The sequence below is a fragment of the Montipora capricornis genome, chromosome 12 (genome assembly GCF_036669925.1).
Source record: "Montipora capricornis isolate CH-2021 chromosome 12, ASM3666992v2, whole genome shotgun sequence".
Classification (NCBI taxonomy): domain Eukaryota; kingdom Metazoa; phylum Cnidaria; class Anthozoa; order Scleractinia; family Acroporidae; genus Montipora; species Montipora capricornis.
In genome coordinates this window covers 19,200,926-19,220,184 of record NC_090894.1, presented here as the reverse complement: position 1 = coordinate 19,220,184, position 19,259 = coordinate 19,200,926, and the positions used below count along the sequence as shown (strand labels likewise).

The 19,259-nt window shown below is 38.5% G+C and overlaps 2 protein-coding genes across 2 annotated transcripts in view; both read left to right on the top strand.

Annotated features, from left to right (window-relative positions):
* Window positions 1–19,259, top strand: part of LOC138026739 (uncharacterized) — a 269,593-nt gene that overhangs the window by 73,886 nt on the left and 176,448 nt on the right. The window lies entirely within an intron of this gene.
* On the top strand, window positions 968–17,417 carry LOC138027244 (putative lipid scramblase CLPTM1). The gene is made up of 13 exons (XM_068874796.1): window positions 968–1,256; window positions 1,722–1,880; window positions 2,006–2,120; window positions 4,099–4,181; window positions 5,386–5,509; window positions 6,491–6,593; window positions 7,441–7,582; window positions 8,270–8,363; window positions 9,307–9,497; window positions 12,125–12,220; window positions 13,224–13,359; window positions 13,474–13,641; window positions 16,304–17,417. The coding sequence occupies exons 1-13, from the start codon at window positions 996–998 to the stop codon at window positions 16,531–16,533; spliced, it is 1,902 nt and encodes a 633-aa protein (XP_068730897.1). The 5' UTR covers window positions 968–995; the 3' UTR covers window positions 16,534–17,417.

Sequence of the window (19,259 nt, the reverse complement as noted above, 5' to 3'; positions counted from 1 at the left end):
ACGTGGTGGATTTTGATTTGTCGTCCGCCATTTTGAAAATGGAATGGCGGCAACACAAGTGTGATTCTAGTGCGCATGTCTAGCGGTTTTTGCGCTCTGTCCTCAGGACCGAATCGATCCTTTAACTGAAAATCACTGACCACTCTACATGCATCTCCGTAAATGTAATCTATTGCATAACCTGCACACTATACGGTAAGAAAATCTACATAGGCGAAACAGGGAGACGATTGTCAGGAATCTTCCGAATTGCTTCTAACACAAGAGATTTTCCCGATAATATTCGCGTTAAACTACTGACAGACTCGAATCACTTCACTATTTTAATGTCTCAACTCGAAGGAAAATCACAATCGCTAGATCACATGTCGATTCGCACATGGTTTTGAAATCCTAAACTTACATCACGTAATTGCAGCTTATTCACCAAGCAACGAGAACAAAAGGAACAAAGTTCACTTTCACAGCGTGACAGTCACGCAGTCCATTTTCCAACAACGATTGGCGGACCGCTTTCGGGAACACCTACGAGACGTAAAAAAAACGACACAGTCGCGTCAAAACCAGTTGCGCGCCACTTTAATCTTCCTTATCACTCCCATATCGACATGAAAATTTGTGGCCTATCCTTTCACCACAGGAACACAGAAAGCCGCAAAAATCTCGAACAAAATTCATCTTTCAACTAGGTACTCTCTATCCTCACGGAATCAATGAACGCCTCTCACCATTAGTTTATTCAAAGTCATGTTACCATGTTTTCGCCAATGGCAAAGCTCCTCCACATCCTCATAAAAATCAACCACACTAACGCTCGAAACGTCAGCTTTCCAAATCTTTCTCGGCACGTTTTTTTTAATTCGACCTGTATCAACTCGTTTGATACAGTAAAACCAAATTTTCATGACTCCTGGTTTGCCTGTGGAGCTGCTGAGGCACCTGACCCTCAAGTGATAAGGAGTGGTTGCTACTGCGTTTCGCGTTTTCACTTCATCATGGCGACCGAAAATGGAAGTGAATCTACCGCTTGTAGAAAGCAAACCAACAACCAGCTTCAGAATGAAACGCTTGAGAATAATGAGCCACAAAACGGTCAACAACAACAGCAGCAACAACAAGGTTCCATGTGGAAAGGTATTCTTGTTCGGATGTTTATCTTTTGGATGATTTCGAGTCTGTTTCGCGGCCGGCAACAAAGCTCTTCAAACACAAATACTGTGGCAGCAACAAACCTCTTTCAGACCAATGATAAAATCGTAAGTGTGTTTTCATTAATTATGAAAGTGAAAAGAACGGTTAAAAAATATTTGGAAATTAGCTTTGAACAGATACTGTAAGATTAAGAACTTATATTGTGCACGTGAAATCGTGACTTGACTGGAAAAGGTACAGTGTACAAAAGGAATTTTAACTGGTTGTCTTTTCAGTTGATAACTCGCTTACTGTCTTCATCATTAAACTAAAGGGAAATCCTCTGGATTGGTCATTTTTAATTAACGGCGTATTACTCAAAGCTTGTATAGATAATGTAATTAAGTTTCCCAACGAGGTCATGCAAGACTATTTTAGCTATTACTATTTGACCCAGATTTTTAGCACCAAACAAAGGGTAAGTCACTGTTCAGTTCTTAGACATAAGTTCCTGAACAGGAGCTTCTAGGATTTCCCCAAGTATTCCTGAATTATTACTGACAAATAATCGGGAATCTTCTTCTTCAAAGGAACTTTGGTTTTATTTGGATGAGGAAAAACACTTCACAGACTTCAATAATACTGAAAAACTTATCTGGCACGAAAAAGGCTTGAAGTTTGGTAATTGGACAGATGGTCCTCTCATGGATGGCTCGCGACTTTTTAGTACATCAATACAGGCTTCCAAGGTATGGAGTTGGACATGTGCAATAATTGTGATACTCTCCCTTTAAAATGACTTGACGAAAAGCCTGAGATTTATAAAATTTGTTGTAATGTGCATTTTTTGACATTGGTGCTTTCCCTTGAACAGCGATTGCAGAACAATGGAACATTGTATGCTCATGTTTTTGTCACCAAACGTGGGAAATCTCCTGATCCAAAGCACCCAAAATACAACAGACTTGCTGTTGCAAATAGAACTATGTGTAAGTAAATGAGAACTTTTTACACTTTAAGTGAATTATTTTGATGTTTTTTATACATTGTGATATCACACGGCAAGGAAGTGAAATATAACAAAGGATAAGGCACATGGTTGAGGTCTTGTCAGGCTGTCCCAGGACCAGGACATTTCACTAGCTGGCACCATTCTAAGTTTTCCTACCTTTAAACTCTTTGGTCTGCCTGACAGCAGTTTGAAATATTCCTTTGTGTGAGATTGAAAGCATTTTCAGCCTAGTTTTTATAATTTTATTCTCTTTCCAATCTGTGGCCAGTTAGACTATCACAGAAAAATGTATCCATTAATTAATTTAAGCTTAACCCATTGAATCCTGGGGGTTACCCATTGACAAGTAAAATCGTCTGGCGTTATACAGAGTAAAATACTGAGTATGGCTGGTTTAGGGATGAAAGGGTTGTATATTGCACAAGGGATTGGCCCCTTGGGAAAAGTTTGAAAGCCACCTACTTGTGTGTCATTATTGGGTTATAGTGGATAGTGGGTCCAAGATCATCCTTGACAAACATTTGTATTAAAAATGTTATAATTTTGTTTTAGTCATAAGGGTTGTTAATCGTCAGGGAAATGGAAATACATCATGAATTGAGATTCGAGTCGGGACTGTCAACTTACTTTTGCATGGTACTATTGATTCAGATCTTCTGAGCATTTAGTGTGTGCCACCGACTGTAGCAATTGAGTGGGAAAATTCAGTGTAATCTCGTGTATAAGCTGCACTCATAGATAAGCTGCTTCCCCAAATTCCAAGCATGATTGGAATAGGGGAGTCAGGGTGGTTTAGTGGTCATCAATCGTGCCTCCCACCTCTGTGACCCAGGTTCAACTCTGGCCTCGGGTTGTATGTGGGCTGAGTTTCAGTCGATCTCAACCTGACTCTGAGGGTTTTTCTCCGGGTACTCCGGTTTTCCTCCCTCCTCAAAATCGACTCCCAGTCATTTACATCTGGCTGGGTTTGCGGTGCTCCGAGATCACACATGGATCGTATGGCGGCAGCCATGGGCGCCTTCACATGCATTCGGTCCGATCCCGTTGAGCCGGTTGATCCTGAAAAGCCCTTGTTGGGAGCGGTCAACTGAGCGCACATTTACATTTACATGATTAGGAGAAAAAAATAAAAACTTAAAATAAGCACTCTGGCAAAAAAGTTGTTTGTTTGTTTGTTTGTTTGCAGTTGTTTGTGATATTAAAACTTGCTGAAATATAATGCATTAAAATACCTTTAAAAGCTTATCTAATCTTTCTCTAATTATTGAAACTGACAATAGTTATCTTCATTGTTGAAGCCCACAGTTGAAGTAAAAACGATGACATTTGAATGAAAAGAACACACAGGCAATGATACAAAACATTTACTTGGTGACCACTCTGTCATCTGAGAAATCTGGACTGAGCCGCGTTATCATGTTTACATGTATAAATACTTCTGGAAACCATCAAATGGGAAAAATGTGTCGCTAAACAAGAGTTTAAGAACGTCACAGATAAACTTGTCTTGCAAGTAATGAAGGGCAACAATACAGTCCGCCTTTGACTTGTGAGTTCTTCCAAATAGCGGGGTATTTTCTTGCATGTGGTGGAGAGATCAGTGTTGAAGTGATCTGTTGAAGAAATCTTCACTTTCTGAAGGTTTCAAGTGCTATCTTTGACCCCATACCAGCCAGTTAGCAGTGGTCTTGTATATAAGTTACACCCACAATTTTCAGTCCAATATTTTGGCAAAAAGATGCGGCTTATTAACAAGTTTTTAGGGTACACTAAATAGGATCCTACAGATTAATCTAAGGTTGTATCTAAGATTAATCTCATTTCACATCTCATCTAGTATGACATGATGATGAATCTTGATTGTGATTTGTTGCCTTAATCAGCGGGTTTCTAATTTTTTTTATACACTGTAAACAGGTAAAAGTTAATAGCATTTTTGTCTCTTTACCTTATAGTATTGACAGTTTTCCGAAAAAGACGAGTCCACAGAACTGTTAATCTGCTGACTGGCAAAGCCGATGCCCATCCAGATGTAGTGGTAAGTTATTGAGTAATAAATAATTAACTAACTAGTAATAGTTTTCACTACATCTGCCCCTGCCTAAGGGAGCTTCTCCATATTAATATCAGAAATTTAGTTTCCGATGTTGCTATTGGCATTTCTGATTCCGATAGCTGCTTGTGTCTGACTCAAGAATTTCCAATTTGAGGTTTCAAAATTCCGATAAAATCGGACATCAATCTAGAATGGCATACAGTCGAACCTTGATTATCCGGACTCGTTGGGACTACATGTAGATGAAATAGTCCGGATAATCGCGAATATGAATATTAATGAGAAACAAAAACTGATTACTTTAAGAAAGCGATGTTAGTTACGACGTGTGCGAGTGCTGTTTTTTTGCTTTTTGAAAGAGAAACAAACTCACGTTTACTTTCTTTTCAACGCTGTAGTTTTAAAAAGAATATGGCTAGGGATCTTAATGATGACTAATAAATATTCATGACAAAATTGGGACCAGAGAAAAAGCCTGGATAATCGAGAAATTTGGATAATCGATGAGTTGATTTAGCATAAGCATACAGACCTTTGATCTCGCAGATCATGATCTTTGTGCGTACTTATTTCTACAATTTATGCTCCCGTTGTTTCTATATTAGCTTATATTCAACTTCAATATCTCAACAACAAAAAAAGACTAATAAAGATTGAAGCGCTACACAACTGTTAATAAAATTAATACCTTCTTGGAAACCAAACAACCTCAACCCACTTATGGTGCCGACCAAGTCTGGGAATCAAACTCTGGCCACATTGGTGGGAGTCGAGTGCTCTTACCACTGCACCAATAAAGCAACTTTCATATGACCTTCAAAAGTAACTTGGAAACAACGTAAACAAAAATGCAAAACATTTAATTGCCTTATTGAACAAAAACAAACAAGTGCAAATTTTCATTGCCTTGGTGAATGCACCTGCAAACAACGTCATCTCTCCATGGAACTTTATGGAAAGTTTCACTTTGATGTCATTTGAAATGCAGTAATGTGATTGGGCAATTGAACTGTTTACTGCCCATATTAGGAGTTTCCTTGGCAGGAATAAGGAGGAGCTTTGTTTTGATCTTGCCAAACATTGGATCCGTGAAACAAATTGCGAACGCTTTTTCCAGGTCATACAAAAGTCGCTTTAATAAAACAAAACTAAGATTACTTAAAAACACATTCACATTGCTTTGCAGCAGTCAACAGAAGGTAAGAAACATGTTGAAATCATTTCTTACTGGCACCCAAATCTAACAATCAATTTAATGGATGATCAGACTCCATGGACACAAGGAGCTGTGCCTCAACCTCTGGATGAATGTAAGCTGACTCAATATGTGGTTACTTATTTATACGAAAACTTCAAAGAGATTTTGATTTTGTGTGCATAAAATGTAGTGTTAACTGATTTGGATGCAGGTTGTTTTCTCAAGTGCTTGTACTTCTTAACAATTAGACACAGCCCGCAAGGGCTACGGGTCAATAGCCCATGAGGCGAAGCCGAATAAATTATTCAAAACTTTTGATTGTTTGTCTTTGAAAAATGGAGTAGTTTGTGCATGGTCAGGGCCAAAACAGTGAACACAAACATAAACAAAGAAACATGTCGAGTTTCATAGCCATCTCCAATAACAGTTGTCAAAAATGAGACAATTTTACTCATCAAGGGGGAGGGGGGGGGGTGGTTCAGGAGTCAATTGGTTAACCACTACCTCCACTCAAACAAGATGTGGGGAGTCCCCTTAAAATGAAGACTGTATTGGAAGAGGCTTATTCCAGATACCACATATTATCTCCTGACCTCTTTCTTCATGGAAACTGTATCATGGATGCATTTCTATTGTGTTTAGAGGGAGGGTCCACTTGTCAGAGGGAAGCTTTGGAGAGTGGAGTTGCATCCCTGAGTTCGCAAGTTCACGTCTTTCTAAATTTGCTAAAGTTGTTCCTCAGTTGGTTCCTTGTTCATGTTCTTGGTCTTGCTTATAAAATAGCCAACTGGCCTTTATTATTAACAATTATTATTATTATTATCATCATTCTGTTTTATTGGGGTCTTCAATAGGTTATTAATATTTTTATTCATTCATCACATTTATTTTTTTAAATGTTTATTTGCATCCATTATTTTGTGAACCAATTCTCAGAGTCATTATGAAAACCTGCATCCTGTCCCAATCAATTATTTGTTGTATAAATAAACACACCTAGACTTATTATTGGTCTCCAATGTGTATCTGTCTGAAACATCTGATTTAAGTCATTCATTCTGTTTCATTTGTTATTTCTGTTTTATTGACATAGTCATTACATTTGAGAATATTACTGCAAAGTACTTCCCAGTGTTGTACCTAAACAACTACTGGAACTTGGCAAGCGAATACATGCCCATCAATGAAACAACCAAGTAAGTCCATTTCTTTCTGACATGACTCATGATCCAGGCTTTTTCAACTCTTTTACACTTAGATGAGTTATTTGTGTGAAGCTAGATGTCAATTTTATTTGTGGGCCAGTTGTGGGAAAGATTAATGGCCAGTAGCCATGGGTTCACTTGTAGTGAAGAAAACCAACTTGTGTAATAGAAATGTCTAAATAATCAATGGCTGTTTTTTTATTCAAGTGAAAACAAATTTATTTGAATACAAGCAGACTTGAAGGGTTGAGGTGGCCCTTAAAATTTATTATGGCCCGTTAGGCCCAGTCACACAATCTGTCTTATCATTTGTATGCATTATTAGTTCAAACCAATCAAATCAGTTACTTGGAAAAAGTGAATTTAATTAAAAGTGCATAAAGTCACAGGATCTTTATTATACTATGTACAGTATCTCAAAGTAGTTTGTGTGGTACAGAATTTGCTGTGACTGTTCTGCAGTACAGTCCACCAAATTTAAGGGTTTACTTTGATTTTGTGATCTATAGATACATGTATGTTTCTTCCTAACCTTATTTAATTAATTTAATACCTGACTGTGAAATTGAACTGGGAAAATGCATGATGTTACTTTGTCGAGATAATGTACGTATCCGTTTAATTTTTGGTCTGATGAGGTCTGCAGGTATGTTGGTATCTCAACCTTTTCCACCAGGAATCAAGTTCAATTCCCATGCAAGCATGTTCTTTTGTTTTAGTTAAACAAACGGACAAACAAACTAAAAACAGGTAGTCATGGTGAGGGAAAACTAGTAATCCCTTTTTGTCAATTTCCCAACCTTTCTTTAAAGAGGTTGTTTTCTTTTTTGGCATGCAGGATGCTTGATCTGCATCTGACATACAGTCCAATATCACTGTTTAAATGGCAAATGTATGAGTCTCAGAGAGTTAGGCAAAAATGGTTTTCTGTTCTTGGGGATGAACCAGAGCAAACAGAAGAGGAACAAGACTCTATTAAGGTAGGCTGAAGTGGATAATTACATGTAGGTCAAGTTGTGTATGTGGGGATGAACAATTTTTAAGCTACTGGGTTTTTGCATCAACTTCCACAGTTATTGACTGAAATGTTTTGCACGGTTCTCAAAAACTGGGAATTAGAATAAGTGCCAGTCTTGATAAGTGAAGCTCTGGGAAGGACTCAGTTGTTGATGAAGTTGAGAAAAATTACCTTTCCACATCTTGAGAGGAAATCATTACAAGTGATGTGTTATGAAGTGGTTAAAGTAAAATAACTAAATCAGCCGAATTTGTCCTTGTGAATAATATCTCACATACCCATGGCTGGCTCCCGTTCTGGCCTTGTAGCTCAGTCGGTAGAGCAGCATTGATCTAATCCGAAGGTCGTGGGTTCAAATCCCACCCTGGTCTGTCCTTGTGTGGGCCCAATTCCAATACTAGGGTTGATCTCTGATGGAATAATTGGGAATAAAAAACTTGACAGTAGTGTTAGGCCTCACTTGAACTTGGAATCATTAAGCTTGCTGATTAGTTTAAAAATCTCATGCCAGTTTTAGAATGGTTTTCAATTGAGTGTCAAAAACAAATACCAAAGTGACAACTTTGTGGAATTGGCTTGAATATAACAATAATAATTTAATTCCCTCATTTTCACAAAAATTGATATGTTCTTTCCTTTTTCGATTCAGAGGACTTTGGTGGAGACTAACCCTTATTTGTTGGGAGTAACTATGATTGTTACTCTTGTACACACTGTTTTTGAATTTTTGGCTTTCAAGAATGGTGAGTTTTAACATAGAGTTGTTCTGTATTAATTAATTTAATTTATCTCCTCAATCCCATCCTCTTTGGTAAGGGTTCTACAGACCAGTCCACTGGTACTGTGACTTCTCATAGTTACCATGGATATCACAGGGAGCCCACACAATCTGTTTGTGTAACCATTTGTAATTTTTTAAATAAATGTACTGGATTCACCATTTGCTTCTTCTGTAGAGATATCAATAAATATGTGCACGGACCAATGTTAAATAAACATTGAATTACCTTACCTGCAGTGTACTGTGGTATTTTGAGCGATTTTGAAGATTTATAGTTTGCTGTTTACTGTGCCTCTTAAAAGAGGGACGAGGGTGGAAGGTATCTTTTGAACGGCTCCAGCACTGGGGCGATTTTTTCCAGAAAATCGCATCGCTCCACTTTCAAACTTCACAGGAGAATGGCCAAAAGATTCACGCTTCTTCTTGTACTTATTGCTTGAAAATTCATCCCAACGACCCACAAATAGCCATCAAAAAAAATCAAAATTCCATACCTTTGGAGCAGTGGAAGTGTGTGACAAGATTCATGCTTGCCAGCCTCAAACGGTCCTTCTGATTGCCTCTTTCTGACTGGACACCGTTATTTTTGAACGATAATTGTTTAACTGCGTCCAATCAGAAGGAGGCAATCAGCAGGACAATTTGAGGCTGGTACATGTGAATCTTGTTACGCATTTCACCTCTTGCTCCCTGCAAGCTCTTGCCCATTGTTAGACTCCCCTTCAGTAGTTTTTCATGGCCCAACAGTTTAACCCTTCTGGCAAATTTCTTGCTGTCAACTTGTCTGGACTAAACATTCCTTTCCCATAAGGAATTAGGCAAATTAATAAAGTTGGTTGTTTTGTTGTGAACATAAAAATCAATGGTGTCATGCTCAAGTTTGCTCTCTTTTGGTTTCTCTTTAGACATACAATTTTGGCGAAGCCGCAAGACTCTGGAAGGCTTGTCTGTGCGATCTGTATTTTTCAATGTGTTCCAGTCTGTCATTGTTCTTCTGTATGTCATGGATAATGAGACCAACACTGTTATCATAATCAGTTGTTTTATTGGACTCTTAATTGAGATTTGGAAGATCAACAAGGCTGTAAATATTAAGGTGAGTTTGGCAATAATTATTTACTAATTATTATTTAAATTTAATTTGGGCCAGTTATTTAAATTTAATTTCAGGCAGTTTTGAACAAGACTGTTTTCCCAAGTCATAATTGTATTTAAAGGCTGTTCATTGTCGGGAAATAGTGTTATAGAAGGCAACAGGAAAGGACAGAAGCATGATATCTTTTGGACCATTTCACTTCTAGAAAGACTTGATTGAATAATTAAGAATTATTGGACGAGGTTGAGCAAAATATCGTGATTTGTTAGTAGCGAGCAGATCAATTATTTGCCGAAGCCAAAGGTTGAGGCAAATAATTGATCTGCGAGACACTGACAAATCACAATATTTTGCAAAAAGCATCTTAGCGTTCATAACTCGATCTCAAAACTTAATTTGTTTCATTCCTGCTGTTCAAATGTATGTCATTAATTAATACATTGTTCCTTTGCCATATCATCGACTGGTTCAGTTACGTACTCACAAAAAAAAATGATCAGCCCCCAGTTGGCTCGATAGCTCAACTAGACCCTCCGTGAGGGTACACTGGGTTGCCTGTGGTACGTGCACCGTTCCAAACAATTTTTTTCAAGGTCATTAAGAAGTCATACCAGAAGAGGCCCTTTGGCTCACAGGTCCTCACATGTTCGTACGATGAAACAGATCTGTCCTTGCGCAATATGTAGCTCTAACAGTGCACGATATTGTGTTGGTATTGTCTATCATTGTAGTGCCATGGTAGTAGTCTCAGGTTAAATAGTCTGAGAAGACATCTGGTTACTAGCAAAGTACTGAACCCAGAAAGATTGAAGAAAATAAATGGGAAGTGAGAAACATTGGCTTCTGGGCTGACATGTTGATAAGCTTCTTTTCACCACAAGTTTAAGCGTGCCCACTGAGCATCAGGCAGCTTTGTAATGCCGAAGTTCACTGAAGTTAAGCCCTGTTCGGCGGGGTTAGTGTTTGGATGGGAGACCAAAACAATATACCCCTCATAAAACAGAAGCATCGGACCGAAAACACTGTTAACGCTAACAAATGCGAACTCAGCAAGGTACAGATCTTGTTAGCTTGCTTTATGCAAAAACAAATATTGATGCAAAAGTAAATAACTATTGATACACAGTTTTTAGAAAGAGCAGAAGGAAGTCTCCAGGACGGTCGATCGAGAATAACATATTTACGACATGCAAACAACATTAATTTTGAACCGTGAATATAGACTATAAAAAGTTACGATCAGCGACAAACATTTGGGAGATTTTTACTACGTTCAAATAAATCGCCGAATCGAAAGTGACATGGCCGGAATTCATTGGGCGCCATAATTAAGTTACCGCGGCATGTTTACTCGCCAAACAGTGAAGCATCTGTGTCAAATGATGGCAAGATACCGGGTTTTTGTAAGTTTCTTTTTCTGTCAAGTGTTATAAAGTTTGACAATGAAATGAGCGAAGTCCGCCCAACTCTTGTTTATGCAAAGTCAAAATTTACTCTCCAAGACGCGTTCAACGTTATTTATCACCAGGTAATTTCATCATTTTGGAAATGGCAGCTACTTTATTATTCATCTGCGTCACAATTTTCACTGATTTTGGGGCTCATTTTGTTGAAACTCAAGCACGCTTCCAACAGGCCTGTGAACCCTTCCTGCTTACAGAGCAATACTAAAAAACTTCTCCCATATCACATTTCAACCTTAAGCTCGGAAATTCAATACACAACATGATATTATAATTCACAAAGGCAGAAAATACCACAGAATCCTTTTCCAGCGAAAAATTTATTGAAACAAACAACATATTTGCTCTTAGAGGCGAGAACCTCTTCCTATTTCATTGCGTGCGTGAAGGCAAGAAACTCAATTGTGTCAAACTACCATATACTTCAGGTAAATACAGCTCACTTTGATTTCGGCTCGACGGGCGATAGATTGTTGTCGAAGTCCATTACTCGTCGCTTTTAAGATTCCACCGCCTGTATATCCAATTGACCTGCCATTCATGAGCTTCATAAGGGTATATTTTGTTCAAAGATCCACTAAAACGCCACTCGCGTTACATGAGTTAATCGTTCTACTGTGTCCACCAGAGAAATCTACGCATTTCCCACTACCCTCTCGATACTAAGAAAATACGCGCAGAAGGCTCTATGCACAAAGCCACTACTTAGCAGGGGAGTGACAGGCAAGACTTTTACCGACACGGAAAAAAATAAAAAAACGACGAAATAAACGCAGATTCCTACTGGGTTTGCCATACTGGCAATCCAGTAATTAGTAGAGCACTGTACGGGTGTCGCAGAGGTCATGGATCCGTTCAAGCCCAAATTTTTCAGGCTTTCCTTTTGTTACTGCTAAAAGTAACGTTCGTAATTGCAATGATCTCAGAACTTAACTTGTTTCATTCCCACAGTTCAAATGTACGTCTTGAATTACATTTTTCCTTTGCCATTTAAATAATTATGCTGCCCTCACCTGGTATGTCACCTCCAGGATACAAAAACCACATGGCTACATTGGCAAGAGGCAGGGACTTTCATCACTACCGGTACTCTGCTCCTGCTCCCAAAATTGTATTGACCTTTCATTGATATTATTTTAATATTTATCCTTGTTGATTTTGTAGCTGGATAGAGAAAACCTTTGGTTTGGTATTATACCAAGAATTTCCATCACTGACAAAGAAACCTATGCAGAATCAGAAACGAAGCAATATGATATGGTGAGGTGACTTTCTGTTCTTCACTTGATCATGTCTTCTTTCTGCTTTTTGGAATTAAAACCAGCCCAATAGTTCTTTAGAATTTAAGTGGTAAATAATAATAATAATGATAAAATTTTATTAAAAACTCAACCATGGATATCAGATTTCCAGCATTTTCATTGGCTTGCCAAACAAAGGCTATCAGTTTATATACCTGCTGGACCTAATATGGTCAAGGAATGCATCAGCAATAAAGGGAGCTGAAACATTTTTGCAACTCTGAGAAAAAATGGCAGACAAAAGCCGTTTTGGACTGGTAAAGACCAAGGCAGAAATCGGTGCTTTAGTGGACAATATTGCCCTCGGGAACACCATGGAGTGTTTGATAAAACAATAATTTTTCCACTTGGGCTTGCTGGATATAAAATGATTATAACCAACTCGGCGCTAACATGCCTCAACGGTTATCTATCACTTCGTATCCAGCGTGCCCTCGTGGAATAATTGTGAATTATTTTGGCAGGGCTTACTGGTAATAGTAATGTATGTATCCAATCCAACTAACTCATTGACCGACGAGTTGGTCGATGCATAATGGACAAGCCGCAATGGGTCGGCCAACGTACGTATTGAGAGTTATTAAAAAATAGGAAGATTGAGCAAGAGTATTAATGAGCAAAAGAAATCAACCCAGGTAGCCTGTTTTGCATTCTAGAGCAATGGTTTTGCTCAAGTTTAGTTACAAACCACCTTTTACAACATATACAGGGTTACATAGTTTGACAACAAACTGGTAAAATGTGGACAGTATCATTTAAAAAGAAATGTTTGCTCTTTTAACCAAATGTCACCCATCTGATGCTTCCTGCGGCACAACTTTAAGAAAAAACAATTAAAGGACAAAAAGATCTTGAAACATTATTCTAAGGTGGTCCATAGTCTTTTGGGTTAAATTTTTTTTTTACATGAAAACAACTACAAACGCCATTGTTTAAATCATGATTTCTTTCTCTCTTTGTAGATGGCATTTAAATATTTGTCATGGGCTCTGTTTCCATTGTTAATATGCTATGCTGTATATTCACTGATGTATGTTGAACACAAGGGCTGGTACTCTTGGATTCTTAGCATGCTCTATGGATTTCTTTTAACATTTGGTAAGTTCTCATGCACTGTGTGGGGCCGTGCAAAAGAACGTCAGTGATTATATTGTCAGTGTCACTTTTGGCTCCTTGCTTCAGTATTCCTCATTTTTCCACCATGTTTTGTAGGATTCATCATGATGACTCCGCAGCTGTTTATCAATTATAAAATGAAATCAGTGGCTCATTTGCCGTGGCGCATGATGACATACAAAGCACTCAACACATTTATTGATGACCTCTTTGCTTTCGTCATCAAAATGCCAACTCTTTACAGGCTTGGTTGTTTTAGAGATGGTAAGTACAAATAGAAATATTAACAATAACAATTTTGATATCTCTGAGGTTGTAGATAATTTAATTGGCAGAGATTTGCTTAACTTTGCTGGATTCTATTTCCTAAATTTACAAGGCGAAGTTATCACACTTCATTGTTAGTCAGGTGTTTTTTCATTGGATAAAGGGGTCTATTACATCCATTTAGAAATCACAGGTGATCCTTGCAATCTGAGTGGCTCTCGGCAGTGCGATTTATTGAGTTCCAAATCGCAATATTTTATTTGCTCTAAATCACACCATTTCCGCAGCCAATGAGAAAAGAAGACTGAAACAAACAACCAATCAGATTTCAAGGCTTGTTTAAGGTAACCTATCAAACTTTTGTTCTCACCTGGATCAATGAAATATTGGTACTGACTAAAATCCTTTATTTTAGGACCATTAAATAATTGTGTGATTTGTAAATGGATATAATAAAGTGGTAATTGAACTGCGTGGAGTGCAATTTTGGTCTGAAATCATACTTGTGATTTCAAATCACACGTATGATTTCAGACCAAATTGCACTCCACTCAGTAATTACCATTATTTAGTTCCTATAGAAACTGGTGCTGCATCGGTGGGAAGTGGAACCCCAAAATGAGTTTATCAACTGAGTTGATATGTTAAAGAGGACCTGAAGTCAATTTTTTTAGTCTCAAATGTTGATCTTTCTCCCAAAAGCAAACATGTTAACGATCCTTACCTCAAAATGCCGGGCAAGACGCGCAAAGTTATCCAAACTAGCAGTAATTTGGACCCACGACCGTGATCTGAGGAGCATGGATCTAGTCTCGATTTTACGTCACAAAGTACTTTAAATAAAAATAGGCCATTTCCGAGTTCACGTCTGCCTCCTTTTCAAAGCGAATGTAAGTGCCAAATGTTTTGTGATGGTAATTAGTTCTACTTTACATATGAAAGCAAACTAATTATCATGAAAAACTTCGCACTTAGACTCGCTTTGAAGAGGAGGCAAACATGAACTCGGAAATGGCCTATTCTTTTAAAGCAGCTTGTGACGTAAGATCGAGAATAGACCCATGCCTCTCACACCACGGTCGTGGGTCTTAATGCCAAGTTTATGTGGCTTGCACTGCAGAGAAAAAGCGAAATTCTGGTAACAATGGTGATACATGGTTGCTTTGGATGGGAGATTTATATCAGGAACAAAAAAAAATTCGAGTTTAGGTGCGCTTTAACATATGCCATTTTCGAAATATCACATTTTCAGCTTGATAGCGAGGCAGTAGGACAAAATCAATAGAAACAGGTTGGAATGAATGTAAAAAATTTGCATATCATCCACTTTCCTTTGACTTTGTCCTCTAAACCTCTCCTTTTAGCTGAATTTTAATATATCGAAAAAGGCCTATTGAGCACCGTAAAGAAATTCGTGGTACTCGAAACGTCAACTGTGTTAAAATAATAAACTTTTTTTCTCCCCTCCATTTCAGATAAGAAACAACGTTTCTTTTCGAATAACATTTTGTTTTTTTTCTTTGTCCATGCAATAGTTTGGTGTACCAACTTTTGAATTGTTTTCCGCCGCCAAGGCAAAACGACATTTTTAAAATTTCGCGTAGGTGTCCTGCAAAGTGAGTTTAACTTAACGATGGTGTTAAACCTAGGGCGCTTTCTTTTGGTACAATTCCAGAATAGGAATACACGGAATAGATGGTATTCGTGTTCTTTTGGGACCTATTCCGTTTATTCTGTTCCCGAAAGCAGAATGAACTGAATGACCGGAATATGGTTCACTCGGAATAGGCAGAATATGCGTTCTTTTGGGAAAGTTTTGGCGGGAAATGATACGCGGTCGGCCGGTCGCCTACCGGCGGCTTGAAGATTGAAAATTGAATGGAATTAGCGACCCAAAGTTTCGACCGTAGATGCGGGTGTGCTGGCCTAGAGCTGTTCTGTTTCTTTACCGGTGCTAGAACAAAAAGAACTGTCAGTTTGTGTTATTCAAAAAAAGTGCCCTTGCCTGGTCAAAAGAAATGAGGTTGGCATTAATTGGTTTGTACAAAAACCACGAACCTTTTTCCAGTAAAGTCAACATCAAGATGAAGAGCGTATTGGAACGCATTTCCACTGCACAAAGCACTTACAAGTACAAAAAATTCTTCGTCATCTTCCCCCTTACAGTTTTAAGCAAATGAAGCAAACCGAAAAATCAAGGAAACCGCCATAAACCTGTACTTACGGTCATATTTCAACATTTCGTGTTCGTGTTCCTTTTTCAGTTGCCATGCCAACTCAACTGGCGCATGCCCAGACAAAAGTTCCCAGGTCATTTCGCCAAAATATTCCGTTTTCATAATTTGCGTTCTTTTGAGAATTGATATTCCGTGTATTCTGTTATTCCTGATCCGGAATGAGAATAGCCAGGATATTCCCTAAAGAATGCACCCCTAGTTTTTGTTTCCTTTGAGTGAAACTTATTTTGTAACAATGACTGTGCATCATTTTTGTAGCATGCCGCATCCTTGAAGTTATTGTACGCCGCAAAATATTTCTATATTTAAAAGTTGACACAGGATCTATCTTAAAGGGCATTATGGCCACATTTTATTGGAATGGGTGGATTCATTGGCTTGAAGAGCTGTTTTTAAGTGGTTTTGTAATTTTGTTATTGCAGACATCGTCTTTTTCATTGCCTTGTATCAGCGATGGATTTACCCCATTGATCCTAAACGTGTAAATGAATTTGGTACAAGCGGTGAAACTGTAGAGAATGTTGCTGCAGCTGAACAAGAGCCGAAGGAAACAAAGGCGATTGGAATGGTACCACCACACCCACGTCAGAGCCGGTGGCGGATAAAAAGAATGACTAGGTTTAAATGCATCTACTACTCCAGGTTGTTTTAGATCGGCTTTGCCGCGAGTCGTAGTTATTTAAGCGGAAAACGGTGTGAGTAGCTTAGGGATTTTTTTTTAAGCCGCCGGACGGCAACCGTGAGCCGTTTTCCTTTTCAACAAGTCTCAACACTACCACTAACATTGCAAGTATCTTTTCACTCTCAAAGACTGCCAGAGACTAGGTACCGTCCTGGCATGTGAAATGTTCATTTGGTTTCCGTCGGTGGCTCAAAAACGTAGGTCGCGTACCGGCTTAAACTGTCTATTATTTTCACGATGTACCCATAGAACGCTACAAACAGCCTGGTGGTTCCACTTGGTTGTTAAGTAGACGTGACCGACCTACTTCAGGCACAGTAAACACCACATGTAAGAATCTAGATTTTTCCAAGTAAGGCTAAATAGGTTCTTATAAGAATGGTATTTAGAGTAGTTTTTAGGCTATCTAGGTTCTTAAATTGGTTCTTATTTTCACAAAAGATATATACTCTATGATACATGTGTGGTATGACTGATTTCCTTTGATGGGGATGCTGATACCTTTCTATTTCAATCATAACAATGGAACACAATTTGTCAACAAGATCTCTGCAGTTTAAAATTTGTTCCAGACGCTTAAAATCTCAAGGTCATTTTCTAAAATAAGAATCTGTTTAATTTCCTTGGGTAAACTGGGTCTTCTGTAAGGTGGGGGGGGGGGGGGGGGGTCTAAAATTTTAAGCCTAACAGTTCTTAAATTCTAGGTTCTTATATGTGGATGTTTACTGTATTCGCTTTTTTCGTACATTGCGAGAATTTCGAGGTCTGACCGGACTTTTCTTTCATGGTTTTGCTCAAGGCGGCACTATTAAAGTTATTGAAATTTCCAGGTAATAAACACAAAATCACTAAGTCATCGTTTTGAAATTTGTACTCAAGGCATGTTGCAAAACACAAAGAAGTTGCTACATCTTGAACTGAAAGTCTGTCTTCTCAGTTTCGTATCTGTTGCACAGGGACGTTCTTAAAAGCACTTAGTATTGTAAGGGCGTGGTGTTAAGGGAATTTCGAGTAAAGTAGAATTGGCGATTGGCTTTCGTTTTTTTTCCCGTTATTGGTTGAAAAAGGGCGCGAAATTGAACCAATCAGAGTGCGAAGGAATGCGAATCACGTTTTGGTCATTTATAAAGCCCTGGCCAAACTATCGAACAAGTTGGATCCCACATGCAACATTGTTGGATATAAACGTTGACGTGGTGGCAAAACACTATCCAATTAAAGTTCCAAGTTGGCACAAAATTTGGAAATATGGCGTAGCGTTATGCTACTGGCGTTGTTTGAGGACGGAAAGAACGTGTTCAAGTGAGTAAAAACCAAAGACTGGTTAAGAGAACGTGTAGAAAAGGGTATGTTCTTTGCAAAATACATCCGCGTTTAGGAGATGATGATTATGAGCTCGGATCAATTTGCAAAATTTTAAACTCTATTAAACCAAGCATCTCCAACCAGCGATAATGATTAAGGAGGTTTTAAAAGTGTCCCACAGACATGGCCCTGCTTCGTACCCCCTGATCAAGGTTTCTCCCCTTGGTTCTTGTCCGCCATCTCTGTTGCAAGTGATGCTAGCCTAGGCTTGAAAATAAGATAGAGATTCATAATTGGCTAGCAGTGCGAACGTGACTCGATTCAGCACACAACTTTCTTGGAAGAGCGGCAAAACCTGCAACATTGTTGCGTCGAACAGCATTATTGGTTGTAATTTTTGATCAAAAGCAAACTCTATCCAGTATTTGATCGAACAAAATTGTATTGGTGGACGAACATCTTCCAACATGGGCGCCCAAACGGTCTAACAATGTTGGATCGAGCAAAGTTGGAGCCTTCAATCCAACTTTGTTCGATAGTTTGGCCAGGGCTTAAGTTACTGTAGTTCAAGACCCGCCCATTATCAAATAATTTACAGTCACAAAAAGTGAAACATGCATAGGTGGACCGTAAACATAATCTTTGCCGAAAATCAATAAAATATTATAAATTTTTGATAGTTTTACAAGATTTAAAAACTGACGGACGATGTACTTATTTATGTACTTTTTGATGAAAATGCCATCTATTCTGACTCAATTAGCACTGGATTTCTTTTGTTCTTTAAATTCTCTTTAATTAGTTTTATCTACCTTTTTATCGGTTCTGTACTTTGTTCTTCCTTTAGCATTCGAATATTGGCCATTCTGTTTTTAATCTGTGAAAGTCAATTAACACTGTACAAAGTACGTATACAAACATGGACCCTAGGTCCGTGGACCACCCCAGTGGACCCGGTCCATGGACTACCCCTGTGGACCACCCCTCATGTTGTAAATTCAATAGGTATTACAAGGAGAAAAATCTTCGGACGAAGAGAGAAGTGATCCTCTCACTTTAAGCGGGAGTCCATGACTAGGAGCGAACAATTCCTATACTAAGCCCATGTCACGGTATTTTTACAGACCAGGAGCCCATGTACGATGTATTTTAGACTACCTTTTTTGCAAAAAGACAAAGACCATTCCGGTTAGGTGACGCTGTGACATCAAGTCAGTTACTTGTGATTGGTCATCGGGCTCCTGCAGGAGTCTCGTTAGCGGGAAATCCAATCCAAAAATAAATCCTGGTATGTGAAAACGCCGTGACAGGAATATAGGGCTGTTGTTCGCTCAAGTTATGGGTTACTGATTTAAGCAATTGCCTTTTATAGTCACTTATACCATGTATTT